General features: G+C 38.7%; 1 protein-coding gene across 2 annotated transcripts in view; it reads right to left on the bottom strand.

The window, feature by feature from the left end:
* Positions 1-715: 715 nt before the first annotated feature.
* gopc (golgi-associated PDZ and coiled-coil motif containing) overlaps positions 716-23,627 on the bottom strand; it is a 36,737-nt gene continuing 13,825 nt past the window's right edge. For both annotated transcript variants that reach the window (XM_067571784.1, XM_067571785.1), the window contains 6 exons: positions 15,277-15,452; positions 14,081-14,246; positions 13,870-13,965; positions 12,121-12,285; positions 11,873-12,038; positions 716-2,898 (listed from right to left, as the gene is read on the bottom strand). In XM_067571784.1, the coding sequence (XP_067427885.1) occupies positions 2,783-2,898; positions 11,873-12,038; positions 12,121-12,285; positions 13,870-13,965; positions 14,081-14,246; positions 15,277-15,452 (885 nt within the window). In that variant the 3' untranslated portion in view covers positions 716-2,782. The remainder of the gene's footprint in view (positions 2,899-11,872; positions 12,039-12,120; positions 12,286-13,869; positions 13,966-14,080; positions 14,247-15,276; positions 15,453-23,627) is intronic.

Genomic DNA, 23,627 nt, shown 5'->3' with positions numbered 1-23,627 from the left:
ACACACATACACACATATACATACATATATATATATATATATATATATATATATATATATATATATATATATATATATATATATATATATATATATATATATATATATATATATATATATATATACATATATATATATATATATATATATATATATATATATATATATATATATATATATATATACACACATATATACATATATATATGTGTGTATATATGGTGTACTCATCTTGCTTTGGGCCAGAGTAACACATGTAAGATCTGGGCACAATAATGTATTCAATCACTATCTTTGCAACAGCACATTGATGAGGCCTGTGTTGATTCAACTCACTTACTAGTTTAGATTTATGGTTGGTTGTATTTTACTGCATTATACTGTGAGGTGTTCCTGTCAAAACACAATGTGTTACAATAGAATGTAACGCGACACAATAAAGAAAACAATGACAGTATATGGTGTACAGCAATTAGTGTAAGTTGAGAAAGACCCCATTCTTAAGAATGACTGTACTGGATTACATTATATCATAACAAGTGTTATTGTGCCCACCTCTGTATATTCAACATACAGTACCATGCCCAAAAATGTCAGTGCTGGAACAAGGTTAAAAAGCTTTGGCGGGATAACAGGGGGTCACTGGAACATCTACATTAAAGTCACAACCTAATATTTAGAACATAATATCAGGACAGGGTTTTGAGTTCATAGACTAGTATGAAAAGTACAGTCACTGAAATAATTACACTGTCCTAAAGGACTTGGGAGAGTATTTGCAATGTAAGGCATTCAATGTTTTGACATGCTTTTTTGTGTTTACATCAAAAAAAAAAAAAAAAAAAAAAAAACTACAAGAGGGAAAATGACCGTCAGTGTTAAATGGACATATGGCATTGTCTTCATTGTTTGTTTTGCTGAATGCTGACTCTGAAGGGCCTTATGACTTGACAAGGACCCCCTAAAAAAATTGGGGATGGGAGTACTACTAGGGCTTTATAGGACATGAGTTGTTGAGAAAAGAAGGCCGCGGTTCTAGATTGGATTTGGGGGAGCCTTTGAAATGGTACTTGTCAGACCTTTATGACACATTATGCTTTGAAATACCAACTTCAAACGAAGGAAACCCCCAAAGTGAGAATCAGCTAGAATTATCCGTTTCTTCTCAGCCACTGTTGCCAAAGTCCAAGAGACCCTCTCTCACCAGAGGGTAAATTCATCACCTGAAAGTCCTCTATTACAGATTTCCCAGTTGGATAAGAGGGAAAAAACAAACAAAAAACAGAATACTAATAAGATTGTTGGTTTATTAAGTAAATGTACGTATGTATATTTGATACACTATAACCATAAAAAAAATTCTGCATTTTAACGAATCTGAATTTCAATTTAGAGCCAGAAGCAGCTCCAAAGAAATTTTGCCCACTGTTTTTTAACTTTTAGTGTATCCATTTATGTGGTTTGATACGGTTTTAAATGTGTTTCAAAAAAGTTTGAAAAAGGCAGGATTTGATCACATTTTCCTATTTGATATTTGACAGGGTTTTTCCAATTCAAAATTTTATTTAACATCTCATTTGAAGCATGAAGCATGAGCATGAATGGTCTTGCTCTTGCTAGCTAAAGTGATCACATCTGAGAAGGTTAATAGATTTATTCTCTTTTTTTTAAAACAATGAGTATAAAAATTCTCTGCCATTTTTCATTCACTTTCTCTTTAAGATATTTTCCTAGCCTCTCCCAGAGTCCCTATAGGACAATATACTGTAGTCTTGTCATAGTGTTACCAAGACCAGATGAGTAGCTATACAAACAGAAGCAAAACACTCTTCAAGTGTCCTGAAAAGTGGCCCTTACAAGTATTTCTCAATAATTGGTAATCTCTTCCTCCCTGATGTTACTGTGCCTCCATGACAGCTTGATGACTTCTCCTTTTTCTGCCATTTTCTAGCATGCAGCTGTCCTGTTAATTCCCATTAGTATCATAGCTAAATATCAAATTCACACTTTCAGTGTGTTTTCATCCATTTAAGTAACCAGGTTATTTAGAGAAACCAGGTAATATCAGCAATTGGGGAACAAGTTTACCTGCGCTCTTTACTGTGCACTAAAGCATGGCTTACTGATTTTAAGTGTATTAGTGATAGAATACGCTACTTTCTGACTTTGTGTGTGTGTGTGTGTGTGTGTGTGTGTGTGTGTGTGTGTGTGTGTGTGTGCGCGTGTGTTTGTGTAGGAGCTAACTGACAGAGTGACAGAGTGAAGCTTTTCCTTCACAGCACAAATATGTCTGAATTTAACAGACCAACTTATTTAGACTTATACAGGCCACTTTGAGTTAGTCGATCTTTGGATGGAATTATTTTAAATATGAAAATGCATCACTCCATGTAATTACCTCTCCTTTCATTCAGCCACTCCACTTACTTTCCCTGTCTGCAGTCTTTTGTCACATGCATGCATACATGTAAAAAGCCAATTAGCAAACTGGTAACATGTATACATAGCCAAGATACATAGCTGATTGCATGACAGTTAAGAAATCAGCTTACTGGAGAAAGCTGACTGTAATCTGGTTACTTCAGTGCATGTTAACAGACTGATTACCACATGCCCAGACTAAAACCCCAAATCCCACCACACAAGAATACCAAGAGGAAAATGGGAAAAAAGAGGGGGATTGTTTCTGCTTGTCATAGAATTCTTTGATTCAGTTCTTGAAAGGGATTTTTCCACCAATCCTGTTGCTATCTCCCCTAATAACGATGGCTTGGCTGGGACTCTAGGAGGAGAAGTCAGTGTCAGGAGGCTTCGAAGGGGTTTCCTCTGAAGGTGTCTCACTGGAGATCCCAGTATCTCCATTCTCTGGTCCATTGCTCAGTGACATCTTCTCCAGAGCTGCAGGTTGGACACAGATTCAGATGTATAATAAATTATATGTTGTTGTACATCAACCAGAAAGCATCCCTCACAGCAGAGTTATTGACTCCTGCTAATGAATGTTGGTATTTGGGCACTACACTCTGTGTCACTATTGCCAAATGTCAGCTAAAGTGAGCTGTGATTTAAAAAAAAAACAACACAAACAGTTCTGTTGTACCAGTATTTCCGTGCTGGAAATTGAGTTTTTAAAAGGATATAACCAATTCCTGATACAAAAAAGTTAATAAGAGATTGTTAGAAAAGCAGCAAAATAACTTAAAAACATCCATCAATACCTCTCAGTCTAATCATGGATCATTATTCAACTCTGGGGTATCCAACTATAGGCTCTTTACATCCCAAACACATGTATTAAAACTATAGAGGAAGAATATTGAGAAGTCTGTTTAGCATGTGTTAGCACTATGATAACCTGGGGTCCTTAATAAAAAAAATATGTGCTCATCCCATTTGTTTAAAATTTTTTTTGTAAAGAAGCTAGCTCAATTCGAGAGATATTTGTAGTGGTGTAAATGGTTATATGTCTCGTTTTCAACCCGGGACTTAATTTCTCTAGTTTCTGCCATTGTGACAATGGTGTCCTCTGTAAAAAAAAAAGTTACTCATAACTCCAACTGTCAGATAAATGTAATTGAGTAAATATATTATTTCTCTCTAAAATGTTGTAGAAGTATAAAGCAGAATTACATGGTTCAAGTGGCCCTCTTTCAAGAATGAATAACTACCATTGGTAGTTATTCAGACAGACAGTGACCTGTCTGAAAGCAGCAATGGCACCAATGTCCAGGATACACTAACTCTATAACATAAAGTGTGCTTGTGTGTGAACTTATACACAATTACTACAATTAACACCATACAAGTTAAAGTTCTGCTTCATGGTCTGTCAGACTTTTAAAAGGACAGCTTTTTACATTTTCAGAGTGAGTGAAGGAATAAGGAGAGAAGAGATGAAAGTGAGGAAGAATCACAGGATGTAATATTAATGGTGTTGAAAGAAAAACAAGGAGAAAGTGAAGAACTGATTCAAGAGGGAAGAAGGTGCAATTGATTCAAGATTTAAAGAAAGAGTTAAGGAGGAAAGAGAAACACATAGAGGCAGCCCAGATGCCAGGTGATGGAGAGACATGAACAAATTCAAAGCAGGAGGCAGAAACAACTGGTAAGGTCTGACTTACACCTCTAGATAAATGAATGTTCTGGTAAATATTTTTAAAAGCACAGTCTGTTATCCAAATGTAAACATGAACCACTAAAACCACACGAACAAGGGTGTCTACTCAAAATAGGGCTTGAGGAGATTCACATGACAGACCCTGGTCTTCTGTCTATGCTCTGGAGTGCTGACAATGTAACAAATCCCTCCTTGGGCTCCAACAATTTCTCTTTTGCCGTCTTAGGAGGAATTTAGTGGGTGAATTAACTGGGTTCAGCCCATTTGAACTTGTGTATGGGCATGAACTGAGAGGGCGGCAATAACAATGGCATGGCTACATCCCAGTCTCCTGGACAATTCACAGTGTAGGCTTTTATCATGGTCTTGAGAGTCTGATGGTAGCATTCAATGCCACGTTGAGACTGAGGTTAGTAGGCAGAAGGTATAATCTGCTTGATCGCTAGTTCATGCACAACTTCCTGGAAAAATCTTGAGGTAAAATTCTTTCCACAGTCATGCTGAACCTCAACTGGATGGCCTTGGTATTTCTTAAGGTTACAACTTCAGGGAATCTAGTGGCTACATCCATGATAGTCCCTAGATATTTGTTACGTTTTTCGGTTTTGGCCATGGTCCCCACACAGTCAGTCAGGACAAAGGAAAACAATTCCTGCATTATTGGTGGAGAACACAAAGGTGCTACTGGAATCACCTCATTGGGTTTACCAACCGACAGGCTTGACAACTTTGGCAGAATGGAAGCACAGCATAGTGCAATTCTGGCCAGCAGAAATTATCTGAAATTATCATTATCTTCTCCTGAGTTTTTTCATATCCCAAGGTGACCAGCCATAGCAGTTTCATGAGCCAAGCGCAACGCTTCCAGCCTAATATTTTAGGGTAACACAGTCTGAGCTACTGTGGTCCAGTGCTTATTGGCAGGATGGCCCAGTGAGATCCACTTCTCATCAAGACTCCCTCCTGAAAAAAGAATCTTTTTGCCACACCCTCGACCTTGCTCTGACATATGGCATCAAAATTGAACATTTAATAGTTTTTCCACAAAATCCTATTTTATCAGACCATTACTTAATGACTTTTGAATTCCTGTTACTAGACTACTTGCCATTAGACAAAAATGTCTTCACTAGATGTCTATCTGATAGTGCTGTGTGAATTTAATGCCATGTATAAATACAAGAGGACTCTTATGCAAATTTTAGTCCCTCCCAAATTGATCATTTTGTTGATAGTGCCGCACCTCACTAGATACTGTTCACTGCAAATGACACTCAACTCCATCACCCCTTTAAAAAAGAAGATAATAAAACAAAAGTGGTTAGCTCCATGGTATAACTCAAAAACCTGCAAATTAAAGCAAACATTGCTAAAATTTCAAAGAATATGGTATTCCACCTGGGAACGTTGCCTAGGAGTTATGCCCAACGGGTCTACTGCAATTACTCTAGGCTGAGTTGCAAGCAGAGCAACTGATTTTCCTTCTTTTCTTTTCAGAGCAAAGCAAATGGACAGTAATAATGCTAATGCTAACGCTAATTTCTGCTGTTGAAAAACAGGCCTAAAACCATTAAAACAAAATGTACTCACTGGAAAAACTGAACATCTGACTCCTTAGAGGGTCTCAGATTAAACAACCAAATGCTGAACAAGACTTTTTTAGGTGACCAAAATGTTATAATTAATTTTCATGAACTGAAAACACACTGAAATAGCGATGGCTATTTCATATTTCATCTATAATACAGCTATGCCTATACTCTGTCAAAATGAACATAATGATGCATAAAAGAAGACCTGAAACTAGCAATTAAGACCATAAACTCATTAGGAAAGTGTTTACTGAGGTAATAAATGAAGTGAGAAGTAGGGTCACTTTCTCATAGACTTCCATACAATCAGACTTCTTTTTGCAGCCAGTGGAGTCGCCCCCTGCTGGCCATTAGAAAGAATGCAGGTTTAAAGCACTTCCACATTGGCTTCACTTTTCAGACCGGGAGCTACCTGCTTGGTTCCACCAAAATCAGCTGACACAAGTCTTGGAATGTAAAGACCTAACATGCTGCTAGCCACCTGTCAAAAGCTGCTCCCTGCTGCTATGCAACATCAAGGTAGGTCTCCCCTTGCTTCTGATGGAGTGACCTAAACTTGTGCTTTACCTTCAAGCACACTCTGAATAAGCAGTGTCCACTTATTCTCTGGCCGATCCAAATGTTGCATCATTTTTTCAAATGCCTCAAAAAATTACCCAATTTCTTCCTGGTTAAACTTAGGCAGCAATTTCAAACAACTGTTAACATCAAATCAAGCCTCATGTTTCCACTGGTGATTTTGTGCAGTGTGTTTTAGTTTGTCGCTCTCCAATGCAGTCTTTGCAAATTCAACCTGAAGCTTCTGCTTCTTTATTTTAACTTGCCATGCACTGTCCCTTTCCTGCTATTCCAGCGGAGGATCTGGCAACCATAAAATTTCTACAAGGACATCAATAATCTCTCCTTTTTACCTCCACTTCAAAGACCTGAGCCACTGAAAGCAATGCAGGATATTCCTAAGCAGAACACTGTCTAGCTTAATGAGTGGGGGCTTCCATAACACCCAATAAAATATCCAACAACACCATTATACCAACAGAACCAAGGATGGAACTGTGCTAAAATGTGTGGCTAAACACATAATTGTATAACCACTCCCCTTCTTACCCTGGGACGCTCCCCCCCCCCCCAACAATCAGAATCTCTCCCCCCGCGTTCTGATTGCCTCTCCTCTTCCCCTTTTTTCAAACCACGAGACTATTGTCAAAGAAACCTGCATGCTTTTAAAATGCTATAACACCATTACTTGTATGTGTGTTAAAATCAAGTAATTAATATCTCAATAACCATTAGAGATAAACATGTGCTGTTTGGTTGTAAACCCCTGAGCATAAGAACATCAGATTTTTAGTTATGGTCGTTATTTAGTAACAAGGTACAGTTGTATAACAGATGGCTTTAAACACACAATATGTAATTTCTGCCAATAGGGTTTCTCAATCAAAACAATAACAAAAGATGGAAATTGATGACGCTGTGATGAAGCATGGGATCATGGGATTTGTTGTCTTCATTGTTAAACAACCGGCTTCTCCGAGTTAGGATAACTTCAGTGTTCATCGTTCAGGGTGTTTTTACCGGGAGCCAAATTAGCCACAGAGGTCTTGTCCTCACCAGAACAAACAGACCTGGTGATTAAAACTGGTAAAAACACTGTATAAAGCAGTTTCACATAAAAAATAAGTGTTTCTCTGATGGTATTCCGTGGGCACAGGACATCCAGGAGGGGTTGCTAGGCGAGCTGCTGCTAACGTTTGCTCAGCTTGTTTCTCTGATAACTTAAGATCCAGATGTCTGATGACTAAAATCCTCCATCCGGTTAAAAGATATAGTTAAAAAATACCAAGATCTAAAAAGTTTATCATAAAAATGTGGCTTAAAACTAAATAAAAGTCAATTTATGCTGACGTATTATCTTATATGCAAATACTCTGTGGTAGACGCCATTTTGGCAAATAGCCAAAACACCAACGTATTATCTTGTAAACGTATACTCTTTGGGAGACACCATTGTGGCAAACAGCCACAATGCCGACATACTATCTTGTATGCCTATACTCTTTGGCGGATGCCAGTGTGGCAGACAAACCACAACACCGACTCATGCATCTTGTGCACGTATATTCTTTGATAGAGGGGGTATGAATCCATTGACAAGCGACCAAATGAAAAAGACAGTTAAAATGGATTAAACTGATTAAAATTACAGATTTCTCTGGGTTTGAAAATTAAAGGAAACATTTGGGATAATCAACAAAATGTATAACACAGGTCTAGTTGTTTTTCAGATGCTTTAATGTGGAATAGTTACATATTATAGCTTTAAAATTAATACAAATGATCTGACCTCCAGTGGAGGCATGCCCTATGAGGGGTTCAAACACTGACACCACCCCTGGGGGGGTCAGCACATCCTCTGATTGGTCAGATGCTTCTCTGAATTCCCTTACCAAACTGTGCCTATACAAGACTGTCACTGGAATGCAGCAGGGGATTCTTCTTGTTAACAGTGCAAAGTGTCCCATTCTTTCTCTGCGTTAAAACTAACTTTAACTGACGAATCTTCACCTCCACTTCCTGCAGTGACAACACCGTTTACATCACTCCTGATGTCACTACACTGCTCAGCAGCCACCAGCCCACGGACACACAAGTAGCACACTTCTTCTCTGCTAAGTGGGTGAATTCAGAAATCCTAAGTTGCGTCTCTATCAGAACTTGATTCCAAATTTGCCATCCCGGTTTACCAGCTGCTTCAGGTGACGGTCACTAGTCCTCTTGTGTTTATTCATCTGCTGCACACTTTCCCTGACAAACTCCAGTTCTGCATTCATTTATTTCTTCACTGTGGGGTTACTATGTTAGGTCAGTCTGTTAGTAATTAATGTTTTGTGTATAAAGTCATTGTCTTTGTTTTCTTTAACTTACTTTAAGTTACTTTACATATCCGATTCCTTTCCCTCTGTCTACCTGAGTGCAAGTTAATTCCTTCCCAAAGCTGATTTGTGCATTAAAGATTTCCTTGGCTGATCACCAAGAGAAATGATTAATTAGAGGTGTTATACTGACTCTGAGGTTATATCACTGGATGAATAATTCAAGTGGTTCTGTGTAATAATTCTGATTAACACTATACTTTCCCAAATTCAGCTTAAGTTTCCCTTAAGCAACTAGTCTTTCTTAAGTTTGCACAAGTCACTACACTCAAAGTCAGTTTGACAAAATTTGTTCACTTGAAAAGTAGCTATCTTTACGAACTTAATACTAACACAGAAGCCAACACAAGTGACAAGTTACTGAACAAAACTAGCATATACGCTACTCGAAGTCATCCACGAGTTGCAGGCAACACCAAAACAGCCCCCACAAAATTCGATACTTGAACAAAACAAAACAATTTCACCCCGTTGTCCAGCTAATAAGACACACCTCCATGAAATGCACACAACCAATATGTGAATGTTAGCTAGCACACCTAGCCTATTCTCACTCAACACAATAATGTGACAACCAGTATACACCACTATATGACATCAGCAACTAACTAAATACTTGCAGTGCTGATATATGTCAGCCTAACTGGAGATAAGTTCTCTACATACAGACATCCGTTTTAGCAACACTCAACACAGCATAGCTAGTCCATACTCCATACGCCTGTCTACTCTAACAGCCTCACAGTGTATGATTCTTTGGCAAGCTGAATGCAACTCCAAGTATCACTGTCTGCAGAAGGAATGCCTGTATGTCACTAGCTACTGTCTGTATGTCACAGCTACTCTAACAAGGAGCAAAAATCTCCAAGCTAGAGCAGTTAACCAAAATCAGCATAATGAACAGATTCAAGACAAGCCCTCAAAAATGTTTAAGAGAATGACTGGCAGCTTGGCTCCTGACACTCATCTAGGCTATGCTCATTCTCTAACTAAGTGTGTGTGTGAGTGTCAGAAGAGTAATGTTAGTAATTACAGTGAAGGAAATAAAGGCTGTCTGGCAAGAGTGCTGCCCATGAGTGACCAGCCCAAACGCAATTAGCAGAAGAAGTTCTTGCTCAAGTTTTTTTTTTTTTTTGGTGGTTGGTCCACCAAAACGGAAAGGAAGCTGGGGGTAGTCAGCTTAACAGTTCTCAAGGAAACAGATGTTTTGCAGGACTGATTCTCGGATGTTAGCTCTTTCTCTGTCTCACAGTAGTTCAGTGCCAAAATCACTTCCAGGACACTACTACCCAGAGCCTTATTACACCTGGACCACTGGATTAATTGATAAGTCCCACCCACTACCAGCCAGCCAGAGGGAAGAAGGATTGATAATGTGACTAATCATATGAGCCTACTACTCAATCCAACACATGGTAAAGACAGGCGGTGATGCTGTTGAGCTTTGATTTTGTCCGCAGGCATCAATGACAACGAAAACTCTTAAAACAGAGTTTATAAAATACCATTATGTATATACAGTGTGCACTTCTATGCAGGCCTTTGCCTGTGTGACAATTAAGTTCAACTTAAAATGTATTGTAATATACTGGCACATGCATTGCCTTTTATTGTTTGGCATTCTTTGCCTTTTCCTGAATGCCTGAATGACTGAATCAAGTGAAACTCAGTGACTTGTTTTATCCTTTTGCTGAGGGAGGAAGTACAAAAGTCTACTGAAATTCAAATTGATACCGCCAATGCTCCAGCAATTTTAAGATGAACCCCTATTTCAGCCCCCATTATTCAGGTGACATGATGATTTCATCAATACTGACCTAATACGTCCATATAATTACATAAAATAATTATATATTGTTATATTATATATTATATATTATATATAATATTCTGCTGTATACAACTACAACAGAATCAATACCACAGTGAAAGGTATTAAACCAGTTCCCTACCAGAATATTCTTAGTCTACAAATCATTTAAAATACAACTGGCAACAACATTACCAATACCAATGCTATCACAATATTCCCTTCTTTACCTAAAGAAAACCAGTAGTAAATCCACTTGGCTGCATATAGCAGTACATCTCTACTATATATCCTCCAAATTGCAGTTCCAATATTTGCTGGAGAAGTTGAAGGTATAGTAAGTGACTCTATCTTTTTGAATACATCCAAAGTGGGAAATGTTCTTATCAGTACAATTGCCATATTAAATTTGCAAGCAAGCCTTAAACTAGGGAAATAAGGGCAACAACAATGAAGAAAAGCAATAAGAAATAGAAAAACAACTACACATCCAATGAGCAGGAGGAGAGTGAACAATACAGTTTCTTAGTTAATGAGAAATTCCAGTATTCTTCAACCTGAGTTATCTTTTCTTAGGACAGTGTACAGTTTTTAACATAAATGATGCACTGCACCAGAGTTAGCTCAAAGCTAATTTACTTCTGCAGTCCCCCACAATCAAAACATTCAACAGCACAACAACAAACAGTACAAAGTAAGAAACAAATTAAAAGCAAGACTACCTGCGCTAATGAGAAGACCATAGATGAAATTTAGATTCAGTGGTTACAGAGCTGAGTGGTTTTTAGTACATTTTTTAAATTGGTTTTGAATGTATTGATGGAATTGCAGCTCTTCATATCATCAGGTAGGGCATTCCACTGAGTTGTGGCTTTCACAGAGAAAGCTGACTGCCCAAATGCAGTGCAATGAAATGGCATGGTACAAACTGTCTGTCTGTCTTGTCCTTCACCTTTTAATAATAAAAAATATCAATGATACATTGAAAAAACACAATATTTCTGACTGCAAAAGGAGATGATTAAATGTGATTTTGCTTGGACAATTTTTTCAATACAATAGTCCAGTGCCTCAGAGAAATTACTAATAATACTGTAACTGCGGAAGATATCCACTTTATTTGACTAACTCAGACGGCTAAAGCTTTATATTATCTTCTATTATCTAAAAACTTTTTTTGGTTTGTCCATCACTCACATTGTAAGTACATTTGGAGGATCTCCTGATGATCAGAATGAACAGAATGAATGATGAAAGCTCAATATTCTTATGGGCACCCGACTATTATTTTAAGACAGACTTGAAAAATGGTGTTTAAGCTTTTCATTTTTATCTATTAAATTTAAAGCATTCTGAAAGGCCTTTTATGGATGTGTGAGCATCCTGTTTGTGGTAAAAACAGGTTTTGAAAACTTACCCTGCAGCGATGCTGAGCTGTCACCAGGTGGCGCTGTACTACCATCCTCCAGTTCATCCAAGTAGAGTCGGTAGCGATGGCCACTGTCATCTTCATACTCCACATTCTCATCATCGCTGTCCACCTCTGGAGCCACATACACCACCTCAAACTCTATCTGCCCTCCCTGATACCCAGAATGAACACTTTGAGAGAAACAGAAAAACAGTGTGGTGTGGTGTGCGTATATGTGTGCACACCTGTGTTACCTGCTGAGACAGAATGGTGACAGCCTCCTTGTGTTTGGCATCACGCAAATTGATGCTATTGACGGCAAGAATGGCATCTCCGACATGCAAACCTCCACATCTATCTGCAGGCTGACCAGGATGGATCTCTGAAATTAGAATGGGAACACCGTGCTCCTTCCCACCCTGACAAGACAACAGACATACAAAGGTTAACTCAGCTCATTTGGCCAAGTACTCTTCCTTTTAGGTTATTTTATGGTAATGTCAAAAAATATCTAAGTGTGAGATGTGCTGACCAGCCAATAGAAGTGCCTCACCCCAACTATGTTTACTAATCACTCACAGCAAATTTGACTTCAAGTGTTGAACATCCCAAATGGGCATGCACCCCAAATGGGCATACATGTAGGTTTGTTTATAAATGGCTGCAATTATATAATGCTTTCAATATAGCGTTTCTGCTGGCCATTCACGCATTCACATTCACACACTGTTGGCAGCAAGCTACCATGCAAGGTGCTGGCACAACCATCAGAAGCAATTTGGGGTTCAGTATCTTGCACAAGGACACTTTAATTGCAGACATGAGAAGCTAGGGAATTGAACCACCAACCTTCTGATTAGTGGGCCAGCTCTACCTCCTGAGCCACAGCCGCCTTGTATATTGTTTGTTTTTGCATACATGATCAATTGACAGGCAACATGATCAGACATTATTTTAATCTTACAGTTCATCTCAACAGTTCTACTTAGTTTCCAAAAGTGCCTTTAGACAATGATCAGTTGTCGTTGCATCTGCTGCCTGGTAACACTGAGGTTCCGTATTTTGCTTTGAAGGCAGCAGGGAGAAGCTCCCCCACTTCCAGCTACCTCCAATTCTACTAAAACCCATCATCAACTCAGATAGCAGTGGCAAATGCTGTGCATGTTAACAAGATCGTCAGTGATTCCTCCCTCTCCCAATGGCTGCCATCATGTGTACATTGAAAACAGTGATGGCAGCAGGAGCTGGCTGTCTGAAAGCACCTTTAATGCTTCACGATATGGAAATCACAAGCTTGAGGCACTTTCCTTGCAGTGTAAGGGTCAATTTTCTTAATTCCCAGATCCTTTGTTAGCTACTTAGAGGATTTTCTACAGCTTTTTAAACACATCTTGATAAGTTCAGAAAAGCCAGGACTATGCACGAAAACTTGCACAAACATGATCTGTATGGAATAGTTAATTAGGACATGTTCCCTATGATCTATTGACAAAAGACTTCAATGTGCACTTTTTGCCTACAATCACAGCAGATAGAAGGCTCCTCTCCCAAAGCTACTAAGCTACTGAAGAATACTGCAGCTGAAAAGACATTACAATATTACAACAAGACATGCCTCAATCAACAACTCACAACAAGAACAAGAACTCTTAGAAACACGAGAAATAAGGTATGATCTAAGGTACTGTCTTTACAGTGCCTAAAATTGACTGATTCTGGAAAATGTTGAAACATGGTCTGCTTCTTGCAACTGTGAATTCTTGTATGTCTGAACTCTTGGACATGAAACATTTACTGTTCTATTGTTGAATTTAGCAAATGTCATTGTTGTGCATTAGAGTTAGCAGAAACATTTTGTGTTCAAGTTTATTCCCTGCTGCTTGCACATTGTTAATGTTTAATTTGAAGTAAGGAGGTTTGCATCCATAGATCTTAGGTGCAACATCAAGAGGCTGTCAGGAATGAAAAAACAAACAAAAAAAAAAACGATTGTGACTTCTTACTGTGATGGAGATTCCCAAGCCCTCGTGGTCATCTTTGACTAGCACCACCTTTCTGATAGGGCCTACTCCCTGGGTTTTCTTTAACATGTCTGAGTCCTATAATCACATAAACAAATACAACTTTGAAAGCACAATTAAAGGAAATAATATATCAATATCAATATATAATAATATATCAACAGTTTCAACTGCTTTGTATTTTTACACTCACATGCCCTACAGGAGAGGGAAGAGGTTTCTTAGGATCATTGCGACCCCTACATGCTCGGATGACAGTCTTATGGCGGTGAAGGTGAATCTCTGCCTCCAGTTGGTTCCACAGCTTGTCATGTGCTGGCCCTTTCATGTCACGACCCAGTAATTGGATCTGCTGCACCCTGAAAGACAAACCGAAACATACTGCTGTCAAAGCAAATTTCAGACAGTCTATCCATTTTCTTGTAGAACAAGAACTCTGCCCCCTCCACCTACCAGGGATGGAATAGAATAGAATAGAATAGAAAATACTTTATTGTCTACCTTTTGCATGCAAAAGGCAGAAATTTGTCTTTGGCTTGCATGTGCAAAAATCCGCTATTAAAAAGAGTGCATTAAAACACCTATCACATTCAGACAAGACACATTTAACACATTTACATAAAAACACAACAGAAGCTACATTAAAGGGAGCACCAGATACTTGATGGTGAGGACTGAATCAGCGCACAGTTCCAAGCCATGGGTCGCTGACAGTGTTGCGCCCTGGAGTTGAGATGGTTGAGATTTACTGTATTCCCACTCATTCAACGAGATGTACTGTGTTCTATGGCTGTACACAAATCAGAATTTTCCAAGTTTAATTTGATGGGCTACTTTGGGCCATCATTCAAATACTGGGGTGGGGAAGATACAGTAAAAATATTAAAAATTAGTGACACATTTTCATCAATATGCCTTACATGCAATAAGGAGAAATATTGTATTACTCATGGCCTCCATGTATTACACAACAGACCAGTGCGGGCACCCTAGACTCAAATAGCTTACATATTAGGCATGTCTGTGTGTTGGAGGATGAAGGAAGAGAGATAATGCCTCAACCAAGTAGACTTCATCTTACGATATGTGGCCCTGTGTTGTTTACTGCCCTTCCAGTGCGTATAATGTTGTAAAGAGGCTAATTAACACTCAGATGGACTAAGATTCTAATAAACTGTATGAAATTGAAGTTCAGTATCAGAGAGTTTGAGTAGTGTGTTGAATTTTGTTCTAAAAGTGAGTATACATGCACTTGTACACGAGTAAATGATTCCCGGTTATTGTTCAATGTATTGTTAATAATGTAATGTATTGTAACATTCTAACCTCATATCGTTTTGGCAAACCCACACCTTTAATCTAGAAATGTTATGAGATCTAGTTCATTACCTGCCAGCCAGTTCCTTGTCCAAATATTTTGCAGCCAGTCTGGCTCCATACACTTCAGCCTGAAGTACTGCCATGTGCCTGCGAAGGGCCTCATTTTCCTTCTTATATAGTCTCACTTCTGCCTCCAGCCTTGCCTCTGCTAATTTTTCTTTCTTGCTGGCCTCGAGCTCCTGTTCCTAGAACAAGCACATCACATGTGAACACCACACACAACAAGCACCATAAACACGGTAAGTGGATGAGTAAAAATCTTGCTAAACTCTGTAAGCACCAGTTAGTGGAGGTGGTTGTCACACCATTTATAATTTAGAAATTTTAATTCATACATTATTAGTTTTAACAGAAAAAGTGGTAATCAAATAAGAGTATTACTCATTCATATTCAGATTATGGTTGAATGTTTTCCTGTGATTTAAATGTATTACTTCCAAGGAGGTAATTCCTTTTGAAAACTAAGAAAAGTAATGGGCTACAGCTGAAAAGTTGATCCAGTCCATAATAATTGCATGTCAATGACAGCATTTGGCTTTAACAGTTGTGTAGTATCCTTAATGAGGTTTGGAGAATATGTCTTTGTTTCAGTACATACAATGGTCTTCAGTTCATGAGCACACAGGGCACACAGACATACATAATCCTGGGATTCATGGTAATTTCACAGGGAAAAGGGAGTAGATTCGGTGAGAATTCTGAGTAAATGCCAGGATCTCGGTTTTCGGTATGAAGCTCTAGCTGAGATTCCACTTATGTTTATAATTTTAATTGAAGTTTTATGTATCAAAAATGTGTTGAAGCAGAATTCAATGATTTTTAAAAATTCATTTAAAAAGAGAAATTTTCTTTTAGTTCTGGTTTGGTCTCCACCAACTCCTGAGAAAGATATCTCTTTAGCTGCTAAATTCCCCAATATGGTTACCAGCTGGTAAAATTTTGTCATTCAGGGGACTGCAGAGTTGGTGATCATTCTCTGTGGATTTGTTATAATGACCTGTTTTACAGTACACAGTCATTTGACCTGTTGTTCATATAAATATTAAGTAGTTTTGTTGTGCTGGGACAAAGTCCAGCCCACTGTGAACCTGAACAGGATAAGCAGTTTAGCAAATGAATGGATGTCATTAGAGAGTATTGCTCTGTGGGCTGTAAAGTATGGATTATCAAGAGGAACCAGAAAATTATTCATTTTATTTTTATTTAGGAAGGATGCATCACAATTTTCTTTAGCAGCAAAAAGGCTCAGTCAGCAGAATCAAAGACAGAATCTAAGCAAATAAAACCGAAACTAGTCAAACTCCACTTAGATGTACAAGAGAAAATGCAATATATGGACAAAGAGTAAATCAATGTGAATTACAGGGGACAGTAAGCGGAGGCTTTACAAGTTTTGTCAACAGTATTCCTTAAAGTCCAATATGGTTAATGGTAACGTTAATAGAAAAGTTTCCTGGTTCATCATATTTGTTAAACCTTGATTGCCGTCTAGGGTGGTACTCCAGTATCATTTGGGCTACCACTTACTCTTATCAAGATCCTTGTTTTACAAAAACAGTAAACCTGATTTTTCACTTTTGGCTGGCAAGCTGAGCACAAACTGAGCATTCTTTCCCCCTTCACCATAAATATATCAATTACATTTAGCTGCGTATTTCAGCCTAATTCAGCATCTGTAATTTAGTTTTTCTGACATAATTCAGTGGTACACATACTACACCACATAGGAAAATCAGTTGCATCATGATTAAATAGTACTTACAGTCAGAAACAAGGACTCTCAGAAAAACATGGAACATGTAACATTACATTACACTTTCATTATGTCTTCAACATATGTTTTCCATTATCAGTGGACTTCCCCTTAGTATGTTGAATTATGATATGGACCTGTGAACATCTCAGACATCTTGGCACCGTTCCTATCAAGCTACTGAATTTACACATAAGGGCCCCACACTAGATGTTATTCCATGTTTGTCTTTATGACACATGAACATAGTGCCTCAACTAAAGGTTTCTTACATTCCTTAAGATGTATGCAACACAAAGAAAATACCTAATATCAGTAGCGTAGCTCATTTAAGGAATAGGGCAGTGCGGAATGGATGTGCATGGCGAGTGTGTGGTTGAGTGAGTGTGTGTGGCAAAAAAGTGATGGTGAATGCTAGCAGAGCAGAGGAAAAGGTTAGCATGAAGTTGTCAGTCTGGCAGTAAGTGTACAGGATAGACTACAGTGTGTCAGTTAATAAATGCTGCAGCTTCTCAAGACAAAGAAAAGTCTTGTCTGTTGATTCCCTGAATTGCTGGAAGGGTGTTAGCTCCAAAGTTAGTGACAATGGGTTTGCCTAACCTGACCAGGCTCACTTAAGGTGGACTGACCTTAAAGGTGGACCAGCTATTCTCATTTTAGTGTCAATCTCACCCGCCCTAAACAGAGGACGTAGAAATATCTGGCTGCCGAGTCCCTCCTGAGTTTTGTTCAGCGCCCACCAATCCCCCACAAACTTTGCATCCATTTTTGAACCCGTAAATATTTCAATTTGATATTGTAATTGGGCTTGGGCAAGGCATGTCGATGCGACGGGTGCTCGAAAAGTCACAAATTTTTGCACATGCATCAGAAGTGGCAAAACTTTTACAAAAATCCCCCACCTTTAAGTTTGATGTAGATGAACGAAATTTATGTGGGCACACGTATCATGTCAAGCCTTTTGGAGCCATATCCTAAGCCCAACAAGAAGTGAATTTACTTTGCAATTTTGGTCCAGTTTTTGCCATTTGCAGGCTTATTACTTGAATGAACTCCTCCTAAAGAATTAACCAGAGCGACTTCAAATTTGGTCTCTGGTAAATGTATTGCTGCATCACTTTCCTCTGCAATAACAGCACTTCATCTGTGGCGCACCGCAACATGCATGAAGGTGTGAGGGCCAGATCATTGCTGGTTGCAGCTTTAATTAGGGCCCGAGCAACGAATGGTGCGAAGGCTCTATTGTATCTGAAGGAATTATTATTATTATTTTTATTGTTCGCGATGAATTGCATTTTTGAGAGTTTAAGGCTGCTCTAAGACTCAATAAACTTAAGACATTCATCAGAAGTGGGGGGATAGTGTGTCTTTTATAGTGATTGGGCTTGGGTGTGCCCAGTGGGCTCAACAGCGCTCCCAAAAATGCAGGGCCATTTTGGAACAAAGTTGCTTTTATGTTCATGGGTTCATTGCTCTCATCATTCTACCCAGAAGACTTTTTTTTTTAATTTGTTGTGCCTTGGTTACAGGTTTGGCTGTCAGCAATAATTAGTGATTATCAAAGATAATTATTAATTATTAAAATCAACAGAAATTATTGACAAGAATTAATAATAAGGGGACACCACCCTGGGGTCAGGGAAAAAGATAGCCAACCAACTGATTCAGTCTCATAAAATTTACTAAGCTATCAATTTGGAACTAGCTAGTTAAGGTTGAAGGATTTTGGAGTTTTTTGCAAAGCAGAGATTGGCAGTATTCATTCTTGTAAAACATTAAACAGACCAGCAGGTATATTCGAAAGCATTTATTAAAAGATAAAAGTAAAAACACACAATATGTAATCCTCCTAACTGTACTTAACTAAGGGATAAAAGAGAATAAAACACAGCATCTGTAAGCTAAATGTGTCTATATAGAAGTTTATGTGTGTATATACTGCACCAAGAGAGGACAAAAACAAAATGGCGGAACTCAGACCATGTGCTGACTGAAATAAAGGAAACTACAAAGATGGCAAAATCAAAGATGGCGCTGGAACCACAATTTCTTTTGCTCTGTGAACAAGGGAAAACAAAGGCAAAAGGGAGTGTGTCTTCTTTCTTCTGCCTCTGAGTGTTCGAGCATGAACATGTGTTAGGTTAGAACAAAGAGTTTATAAATGTGTGTCTATGTTAAAGCCAATTTGTGTAGGATATGATGGCAAGTTAGTAAAGAAGATGCATGCAATGCCCAGTAGTCACTGTATGTGAAGCATGCTAACACCAACTTCATGGTGTGGCTATCCAATAAGCTAACTATGAACAGACATCACAACAAAACAGCTCAATGAATAACATTAGCCAAATCAATACATGTACAGTACATTAATTAAATTAAACAGTCCTGTGCTTAAGCCATGTGCTGTTATATGCTATGCCCAGTACACTACCAAGTCCATGTAGAGAGAGATGCTTTGGTTTGCTGCTTTGTTGAGTCCAGCGAGTCTTTGCTAGGCCGATCATGCAGCCTTTGGAAGAAAACCAGTCGCTCCTTTGTCCTGCTTACAGAGTTGGCAGCTCGGTGCCAACTTGCTTTGTGGCTTCTGTGGCTTGTAGGGTCAGCTGGCAGTGTCATAGCAGCTGCTGCTAAACTTGGCCGGCTCTGCATTACTGCCATTCAGAAGAGAGAGTTCTTTGCAGCTACAGGCTGCAGGAGAAGCTAGTAGCTCCTGCAGTTAAGAGCATGAACGGGGGCCCATGCTGCAACGACTCTGCTGCAGGCTGAGCCATGAGGAGAAAAAAGACAGAGAAGAGGGGAACCTCTACTTTTGTTAGCCTGGGTCCATGAGTGGAGTTCACACTTGGGTGCAAACAACAAAGGACTCTGGCGAATTGAGTTTCTTAAGGACTCCCTTTGGATGAGAAACATGCGGTCTGGCCTGTGAGGCTAAACATTTTTTTCACCTAACAGGAAGTCAGCCATTTTGGATTTTGTGCGTCAATTTCCATTTTACAAACACGTTTGAGGCCTTTAGGATGCGCAAAAACTCACGAAACTTTGCACCCATTCTCAAACTAGTGAGTATTTCAATCAGATATCACAATTGGGCTTTGGCGTGGCACTTCGGCTCTATAGCGCCCACTAATTACTTTTAGCATTCTTGAGGTACTAGGGGTGCTTGAAAATACACGAAACTGCACATGCATCAGGAGTGGGGAAACTTGACAAATGATATGGGTCTTGAGCTTGGACTTGCAAAATGGCTCGATAGCACCTAATACTAAATTTCAAAGTCAAAGCCCCCACATTTAAATTTGATGTAGATGAACGAAATTCGATAGGCACATGTATCATGTCCAGACACACAAAAAAGCTTCTCCTAAGTCCAACAGGAAGTCAGCCATTTTGAATCTACTGTGAATTTTTTTTTTTCCACAAAATGAAGCCACTGACAGGCGTTGTACTTAACAAATTCCTCCCAGAGATTTAACCCAAGCAACTAAACTACTCTAAAGACCTTTGCAATGCTAAATTGCAAAGCTTTTTAGTTTTCATGGAACACCCTTGGCATGGCATGCAGGTTTTGCATTTAACAGGAAGTTGTTGTAACTCGACTTAACATACATTGTTATACCTGCCCCAAATTTCTCATGCTTGATAAGAGTCCAGGCCTGTACATATCTACATGTCAATATTGAGTTATAGTCATAACGCCACCTATTGACAACTGGATGTCAGCCTTATGAGACAAACATCATCCGATTTACATGAAATTTACATGGTTTGGTCTACACATGATATACAGCATCATGAAGTATAATTAGTGGGTGTCCTCAAGTAGCACATAGTGGACATAGGAAGTGATAGTTATCTCCTACACGCAATTTCCAATATTCATGAAAATGTATATCCATGTCAGTTGCCTTCTGGTGAATGTATTGCTGCATTAATATTTCAGTTATGTAGTATTGTCTACGGGCAACAGGAAGGTAAGCCTAAATGACACATAGTTCATCAAATCTATACACAATATCCAATATGTCATCTCCAACGCCACATACTGCAGACAGGAAATAATATTTTACCCATTCACACAGTGTCTGATAATCCTGAAAATTCAGAGCCATATCGACCCACCTCCAGGTGTGATACCACGGCTGCTTCTCCTCTGACACCCGGACCATTCATTGCTGCTTGCAGCTTTAATTTTGGTATTTATGTATTTACTGGGACCATGTACAGTGTTAAACATAAATATTAACATTTGATGTACTGCACGAGAGTTGGCTTATAGCTCATTTTCATCTGCAGTCCCTTACAATTAAAATATATAACAGCACAACAACAGACAGTACAAAGCAAAAAACACAGGACACATTATACAAAATACAAAGCTACACACAATAGCACATCACATACACCGACAATGTCAACTAGAAACTAATAATGTAAGCTTGTCAAATTAAAAGCAAGATTACTTACATTCATGAGAAGACCATGAGATGAAATTTAGATTCAGTGGTTACGGAGCTGAGTGATTTTTAGTAGATTTTTTAATTTGGTTTTGAATATACTGATGGAACTGCAGATTTTAACTGTATTGCTTTTACCATCATTTATTTGTTTATGTTTTTTGCAACTCAGCAAGGTAACACTGTCAAAAGATGGGATTTTGTACTGTAATTTAATGGTAATTGTAGCTCTGTATGATCAGTCATACCTTTTTTTTTTACTTTGTACTAAAACTGACATGGTATGTGAGCTAAACTATGATGTGTATTTGTGTGAGGGACAGGCCTCATTAAGCAAGTGTGTCCTAGTGTGCTCTGAAAAACCTCTACATGGTTATGGTCTTAATGTGCAATTGAGCACTGTCGCTATTAAGTACCAAAAACATGTCACACAAGTAGACACATAAGTAATTGCAAATACTGCAAGTATAAGTTCTGAAATAAACCCATGGACAGCTGAATATTTGGTTGTGTCAGCAATAGGATTGCAACAGTATGAGATTTTCAAGATATAACCATCTCAGAAATTATCATGGTATTTCACAATTATTAGGGCCTGAGCACCTAGCGGTGCGAAGGCTCTATTGGATCTGAAGGAATTAAAGCTGCAAGCAGCGTTGAACGGGCCCTCGCGCCTCTGCGCACGTCGGGCCACGACGCAATCGAAGGGCTTCTGTCACGGGTATGTAGATGTCTTCAGACCCGGGCTGTTTTCAGACAATGCAAGAAAGAGATAAACATCACTTCCTTTGTCCGCTATTATTCCTGCTGCTGAGGCTGCTTCGCTGAAATTTCGTAACTGTGAGATTTGTGATCCGTTGCACCCCTAGTGTTAACATGTCAGCTTTGTAGACTATATTTTGTATGTCGTGCACATAGATAAGAGTGTGTAAGTCATGTATTTGATACATGCATTAATACTTTCTGATGTGAACCTACACTTTTAGATCTGTGAATGTTTTTAGTGTTCAGTCTTTCTAGTATTCAGCACTGATCTGTTCCTGTATCACATTATAAGCTTTGTGGTATTTTATATATTTCTGTATACTAAGAAAATACATAGGAAATACGTGTAAATCATGTGATATTTTGTCTGTCTTTGATGAGAACATAAATCTGTTGTCACAATAGAACAATACTATAAATTTGAATTTCACTTTTTTGGTAAAATCACACATCTAAACCACTCAATGACTAAAATGAGCTCTTCTTTGTTTAGAAACAATGTGTATATGCTAAATGTCTATAAAGAAGCAGCCTTTACACCACTCAGGGGTTTTTGTTTTTAAAAGCAAATTGTTTTATTGGCATGTAAAATTCCCCTCCACCCCTCCGATTTCATCAGGTGGTGGACAATGAGGCCGATATAGTTTGATAAGGTTTGTTGTAAGATTCCATGTTGGTTTTCCTCCTGAAAGTACACATTTCAATCAAACTTTGACTAGGTCAAGTGGGTAAAAAGTCTTTACTTTTCTAAAAACAGACTTGATGAAAATTAGGAAATTAATTTGTTTTACAAACAAACTCATTAAGAGTTTTCAATTTACTAAATGACACGGATTGTCATAGAAGAACAGAATTCGGTATGCATATGTATCACGACCAGACGCAACAAAAAGTCTCTTGGAGACATACCCTGAGTCCAACAGAAAGTCGGCCATTTTGGATCAAATTTGCGATTTTGACGCCGATTTTGCCATTTCCAGGTTACATTCTTCAACAAACTCCTCCTAGAGATTTGACCTCAGCAACTTCAAATTTAGTCAGTATCATCTACAGACCTTGGAGATAAAGTTATCAGAACAGTGAGTTTTCGACATTGCCAAGGGGACGTGGCCGGGCAGTAAATTTCGATCCTTCGCCATGAAAATTGAAACGGCCATAACTCCGGCATACATGATCCTAAGAGACCCAAACCTTTTGTGCTTGTAAAGAGTCCCCCCCTGAACACATCCATGTGTCAATATTGGATCTGAGTCATAGCGCCACCTACTGGCAACAGGAAGTAACATGTTTTACGCTTTGACGCCCTGTGGGTAGCACGGTGATAGGATCCACCTCAAATTTACTCAGAATAGCCTCAAGCAGGTTAGTCAGAAACACATCAAATTTGG

This window comes from Thunnus thynnus, chromosome 18, assembly GCF_963924715.1.
Source record: "Thunnus thynnus chromosome 18, fThuThy2.1, whole genome shotgun sequence".
NCBI lineage: Eukaryota > Metazoa > Chordata > Actinopteri > Scombriformes > Scombridae > Thunnus > Thunnus thynnus.
Note: the sequence above shows the minus strand (reverse complement) of the source record. Positions and strands in the feature narration are given on the sequence as shown.